We start from the raw sequence: 6,866 nt of genomic DNA, 5'->3' as shown, positions 1-6,866 counted from the left end.
CGGTTAGAGAAAATTCTTACTTATGGTAGTAGACTACTTCTCTAAATGGGCAGAAGTCGAGCCGCTAGCTAAAATAACAAAGCATATGGTTATTAAATTTTTATGGAAAAATATTGTATACCAGTTTGATATCCATCACAAGCTTGTTTCTGATAATGGGAGGTAATTTCATGGACGAAAGATCAAAGAGTAGTGTGTGAACTAGGACATTCTGCAAGTCTTCACCTCCGCGGCTTATCCTCAGAGCAACGACTAGGTGGAAGTCACCAATAGAGAAATTATCAGAGGACTCAGAACCCGACTTGACCACCTAAGAGGGAGTTAGGTGGATGAACTCCCTAGTGTGTTATGGGCTCATTGCACTACACCGTGGGAGTCTATGGGCATAACCTCATTCCATCTAGTGTACGGAGGAGAAGCAGTTGTAACCATCGAAGTCGGTGTTGAATTTGACCGGATACAATTGTATGACAAGGAAAATGTCGATCAACGTCTTATGGAGCTGGACCTAGTGGAGGAAATTGGAGACATGGTCGCTGCTCAGCTAATGGTGTATCGGCAAAGAATGAAGCAGAGCTATAATCAAACTGTTATTCCAAGATCTTTCCAATTGAGTGACTTAGTGTGGAAAAAAGTTAAGCCAGTCAGAGACGTTAGCAAGTTGGAACCACCCTGGAGTGGCCCATACAAAGTGATGCAGTAGCTCTGTTCAGATTCCTACTACCTACAAGATTCAAACAGAAGAAAATTGGATTTACTGTGGAGTGCAAATCATTTACAACCTTACTAGGCTTAATAATTTGTTTAAATTAAATCTACGTAATTTGTAAAATTTTATATTCAATGAATCTAGGCGAATTCAAGTGCAAAACGACTAAGTCCTACACTCTCGCGCTGAGCAGCCGAGTTATAAGTGAGCATGCTCCCATGCCTAAGTCCTAGATTCTCGCCAAGCGACCGAGTTATAAGTGAGCATACTCTTATGTCCAAGTCCCAGACTCTCATGCCGAGTGGCCGAGATAGAAGTGAGCTTACTCTCATGACCAAGCCCTAGACTCGTGCCAAATGGTCGAGTTATAAGTGAGCATCCCCTCACGCCCATGTCCCAGACTCTCATGTCGAGTGGCCAAGTTATAAGTGAGCATTATCTCACGTACAAGTCTCAGACTCTCGTGTTGAACGACCGAGTTATAAGTGAGAATGATCTCACACACAAGTCCTAGACTCTCATGCCAAGCGGTCGAGTATAAGTGAGCTTTCTCTCATGCCCAAGTCCCAGACTCTCATGCTGAGCGACTGAGTTATAAGTGAGTTTGCTCTCACGACTAAGCTCCAGACTCTTGCGCCGAACGACCGAGTTATAAGGGAGCATGCTCTCACGCCCAAGTCCAAGACTCTCGCATTGAGTGACTGAATTATAAGTGAGCATTCTCTCACACCCAAGTCCCATACCCTCGCACTGAATGATCGAGTTATAAATGAGCATGCTTTCACGCCCAGGTCCCAGACTCTCATACCGAGTGGCTGAGCTATAAGTGAGTTTGTTCTCATGAACAAGCCCCAAAATCTTGCACTGAACGGTCAAGTTATAAGTGAGCATGCTCTCATGCCCAAGTCCTAAACTCTCACACCAAGCGACAGAGTTATAAGTGAGCATGCTCTCATGCCCAAGTCCCAGACTTTTACACTGAGCGATCGAGTTATAAGTGGGCATGCTTTCACACTCAAGTCCCAGACTCTTGAGTCGAGCGATCGAATTATAAGTGAGCATGCTCTCATGCCCAAGTCTTAGATTCTCGTGCTAAGCAACCGAGTTATAAGTGGACTTGCTCCCACACCTAAAGTCTTATACTCTCAGCATATATTTGGGGTAAGTTGTGGAGAGCCTACACTAGCGTAAAATGCTAAGGTATAAGAGTGTTGAAAGCTTAGAAGCATTATATACACGCAGACAAGGCAAAATATTTAGTTTTTAACAGGAATACAAATTGTTAGAAAAGGTTAAATGTTACTGCATCTCAAAAGGAAGAGTTAAGCAAGGTCGGCAAAGGTGCCCTCAGGGATGATCTCCATGATCTTTTGATGCTTGATGAAATTTTTGGGGATCTACTTGGCTAGAAAGCCTCCACTGTTCAGCTATTTGATGGTCCCCTTCGAGCCATAACGGAATTATTTTTTTTTCCGATCGACCAACATCTAATTGAAGCTTTGAGAGAATAGATACTCCACTTTGAAGGCTTCTTGCAATCGGGCTTTGCTTCCTTATACTTGGCGAATTAAGCTTTGGAGGTCTCCAACTCGGATTTCAAAGCATCTAGCTCATCATCCTTCTCCTTAATGATCCTTTGATGCTTGCTCAGCTGAAGCTCTTACGTCGCCTACTTGATCGTTCGACTAACTTGTTTGGCGAGTAAAGTAGCTTCGATCTCTGTGAGCTTCTTAGCCAGGGCTCGATCTTCTTTATTTTTTTTATGTCAAAATCCTCGATGGCTCTAAGTTTCCTAGCATTGGTTGAGTTGATGTGCGATTCATAATTTTGGGTTTGCTGCGTTAACTTTTCGAGCTGGATGGCTTGGTCATGATTTTTGTTCTTCTCCACAGTAAGCGCTTGCTTGGACCCCAAAAGCTGCTTGGACTGGTTCTCCAAGTCCTCCTTTAGCTGAGCAACCTCAACAGATAGCCACTCGATAGAAGCTCGGGAGGTACCCATTTCCCCAGCCAGGGCTTGTGATTGTTTGCGCTCATGACTTAGCTCTTTCTACTTGAATTCTAATTTTGTGCTTGTGGGAGTGTGGCTCAATAGGGTTTGGATGATGCCATTCATCTGTAGGCAGCCGGAGGACGGTTGTGATGTACCTTTGCGTCCTAGAGCCAATGGGCTCCGAGCTAGACTTACATTTTTTATTTGGACAGAGGGGTTGAATGTATCGTAGAGAAAGGAGGTGCTAGTTGTTGGTGCAAGCTGCACCAGAATCAAACCTGAGTTTTGATGTTGTCAAAGATTCAAGTTAAGTATTTTTATGATCTAACAAGTTGACTGAGTGTGTAGGATGTTTACTCACCGGGAAAGTCCTAGCTGGAGGCTAGGCAGAGAAATCTTAGCAGATCGTGGAACCCAGGTGCAAGTCCAAGTGGGTCGAGGGGATCCGAAGCTTTGCAGAGTGATCGAGAGGTCTGGAGGACCGAAGATCGAAGGAAAAGTCCTGGGGAGCCGATCAAGGCTGAGTGAAAAGTCCAAACTAGATCTAGAGGATCAAAGTTTGGCAGGTAGGTTGAGGTAAACAAACTGGAGGAGCAACAGTGAGGTCGGGTTCCCGAAGGGAATAACCTTAGGTAGTTGATCCAACTGAAGAAATCGGGAATGTTTCCAAGTTGAGATCAAGAATAGTTCTACTGTTCTTTTATTTCTCATTATTATACTATTGTGCTAATATCTGTGTTGCAGGTTGTTTTGGTCTAACATCTGTGTTGCAAGTTATTTTTAACACAGTCTTGCAGGTTAAGTTGGATCGGTCGACCGAACCAAGTAAGATCAGCACATAAGTCAGTCAAGATCAGAACTGAACCAGAATCATATCAAAGCCTGATCGATCAACCGAACCGTAAGATCGGTCGACCAAACCATGATGACTTAGCCTAGCCAGTTCATCATCACCGATCAGCAATAAAGGAAAGATGGGATGATCGGTCGACCGTACCCAGAGATCGGTCGACCGATCCAATCAACATTAAAGCTGCATTAAATCAAGATCACGGCAGATTCTGACTAACAAGGAAAAGGCTTGTTCGGTCGATCGAAAAAGGGGTTCGGTCGACCGAACCATTAAAGACCAGTAAATGCAAAAGATCTAGCCAGCTTCGAACTTCAGCCAGGAAGGAAGGGAGCTGGTTCGGTCGACCGAACACTGGGATCGGTCGACCGAACCTCCAGTACATCTATAAAGTCAGGCTCAAAGCCAAAGGCCAGAATAATATTCTTTCTGATCAATTCTGGTGCTACTCAGCAAAACTGCTCGTGCAACACAGCTCCATCAACACTACAAGCTACTTCACCAGATAGTGCCGACCGAGCTTTGTCTTTCAATTACTTGTCGGTATATTTAATTTTAGCTTGCATTGTAATTTCATTTAAGCAAGATAGTAGGGTGTTACTATCTTGCTCCATTGTACGATTCACTTCTTTCCGAGGACTTCGGAAAGAAGGATTTTAGTATTTTGCCCATCGGTGCAGTCAAGGACTACGGGCCTTCGAGTAGGAGTCGAGCTAGGCTCTGAACGAAGTAAATACATTGTCTCTTTGTCTTATTTCCGCTGCATGACTTTGGTTTCAAAATACGAAAAGATTAGTTTTAAAAAGCGTGATATTCCCCCCCCCCCCCCCCCCCCCCTCTATCGCTTCAAATGATCTATCAATTGGTATCAGAGCAGGTTAGCTCTGAAATTTCTTAACCGATTTTCAAAGCATTTTTAAAACCTTTTCTTTTCTGTTAGAAATATTTTTTATTCTATTCTCTTCTCAAGCACTACTAATCCCAAGACGAGTGTCTTGGAAATATTTTTCTTAATTTTTTCTTGCAAGGATGATGAACTCATATCAAGAAGGCTATAGTACGCTCCGACCTCCACTATTCAAAGGAGAGAATTTCAGTTACTGGAAGAATAGGATGGAGTGCTACTTAAAGTCCGACATTGAGCTTTGGTTCACAGTTTTGAAAGGCTATACTCCCCCAATGAAGGACGGAACAACCCTAGAACTAGAAGAATGGACTCCTCAGATGGTCAAGAAGGCACAACTGAACTACAAAGCAATCAATACCATTCAGTACGGGCTCACGATGGAGGAGTTGAATAGAGTTGGTCCCTACGACAACGCCAAAGAATTGTGGGAATTGATAGTAAAACTACACGAAGGAACGGACGACTCGAAGGTAAACAAATGAGATCTACTTTTAAATAATTTGTTAAATATAAAAAGGTTTCTTGGAGAGACGGCCTCGCAACTACACGCTCGACTGAAGGACATCCTCAACGGTCTTCACCTGATTGGACACAATCTCGAAAATCGCGACACAATAAGGTACACTCTGAACGCCTTTCCGAGGAATGCTTTGTGGGCATCAATTGTAGATGCCTACAAAGTTTCTAAGGATCTTTCAATTCTTAAGTTAGACGAGTTATTCTGTGAATTAGAACTACACGAGCAATCTAACATGAGCCATGGCGAGAAAGGTGTTGCTTTGTATGCAGGGGCGAGCAAGGAGACAAAATCAAAAACGAAGATCGAGTCTGAAAGCGAGTTAGACTCAGACTCAACAAACGAAGAAGAATTAGTCAACATGGTCCGAAGGTTGTTGACTAAGAAGAAGTTTAGAAGAAGCACCAAAAAGACTCCACAGAACCAGATCCAAAACAAATCAGAAATGATTTGTTATGGATGCAACAAGAAGGGGCATTTCAAAAACGAATGCCCAAATCGAACAGAAGAAAGATCCAAATCGACAAGACGGAAGAAGGCACTTCAAGCAACATGGGACGAAACTTCTTCCGACGGATCCGACGCGGAACAAACGAAGCACTCGAGCCATCTTACATTTATGGCAAGAAACGAAGATTCCGACTCCGAGTCAGATGAAGAGTACGAATCCGAGAACAACATCGAGTCCGAGGAAGATCGCGGATCCGGAGATCCTAATATGGTAACAATTTATTTTAAGTCAAATTCGCTTAAAGTAGTTAAATGTTTGTTTAAAAAATTAGCAAAATCAGAAAAACAAAATAACTTGTTATTTAAGGAAATAGACCACCTTAAGCAACAAGTTAACTTGAGTGACTCGACTAACCAAGTTCAAGTCGGAACTTCGACTCAAGTTGAAAAACTTGAGGAAGAAAATTCCGACTTGAAAGGTCAAGTCGAGCGACTCAAGAAACCGTTGGAAAAGTTCGAAATGGGATCCAAATGTCTAAATATGGTACTTGGTTCGCAACGAGCTGTGCACAACAAATCGGGGCTTGGCTATAAACCGAACAAAACAAACAAATCATACATGTCCCTAATCAGTCAAAATGTTAGAAGTCAAGTCCAAGCATGGGTTCAAACAAAACACTTAACCAAACCAATTAAACCAAACCACTATTTGGTCCTAAGAGTCAAATTCATTACTTAGATAGACCTTATCTAAGCTATGACTCAGGGGGAGCAATTAGAAAAACAATCCAACCAACTTGATTAAACAAAACTCAATACTTAGGACTAGGTTCATTTCTGCTTAGAACGGTTAGAAGAAAAAGGTTTACCAAACCCTAACAACATAGCATCGGAATGGATTGGGATGATAGTACGTCAAGAAAACTTTGTCGAAGACATGTCTAGGCTGAATATGGAATTCTACCTGGTGCACTAGACTTAGTGGATCTGACCGAAGCTACCCCAGTCAAACATGGGCTAGTTAGACCAAAATTTAGTATTAAGTTTTTTTGGCGGGAACAATTTGGAAAACATTCCGCAAATGGTCTAATGATATCCAAGTAGGTCGTATGCCTCACCACTGAATTGAAAGCTTATCCTTATGAAGCCTGCTTGATTAACCCAAAGCTAAATTTGAATCTAACATGGGTTCAATAACTTTTTTCAATTAATTATTCAAACCTAATCAAATTCAATTAATTATCAAACCTAATACAAACCTAATCAAATTCAACTATTTATCAAACCTAATTCAAACCTAATCAAATTCAATTAATTATCAAACTGAATTCAAACCTAATCATATTCAATTAATTCTCAAACCCAATTTAAACTTAATTTTAAACAAAATTAATTTAAACTAATTTAAAAATTAATTAAAAATTATTTTAAACTTATTTAA

General features: G+C 41.7%; 1 protein-coding gene across 1 annotated transcript; it reads left to right on the top strand.

Moving 5' to 3' along the window:
• The first annotated feature begins 379 nt into the window (after positions 1–379).
• LOC121972589 lies at positions 380–703 on the top strand. Its single transcript, XM_042524241.1, has one exon. The coding sequence runs from the start codon at positions 380–382 to the stop codon at positions 701–703; it is 324 nt and encodes a 107-aa protein (XP_042380175.1).
• The last annotated feature ends 6,163 nt before the right edge of the window (positions 704–6,866 follow it).

Source organism: Zingiber officinale, chromosome 4A, assembly GCF_018446385.1.
Source record: "Zingiber officinale cultivar Zhangliang chromosome 4A, Zo_v1.1, whole genome shotgun sequence".
Taxonomy (NCBI): domain Eukaryota; kingdom Viridiplantae; phylum Streptophyta; class Magnoliopsida; order Zingiberales; family Zingiberaceae; genus Zingiber; species Zingiber officinale.
Note: the sequence above shows the minus strand (reverse complement) of the source record. Positions and strands in the feature narration are given on the sequence as shown.

Bases quoted from the DNA above. Each gene is read 5' to 3' on its own strand.
- LOC121972589 (XM_042524241.1), top strand. From the start codon at position 380: ATGGGCATAACCTCATTCCATCTAGTGTACGGAGGAGAAGCAGTTGTA.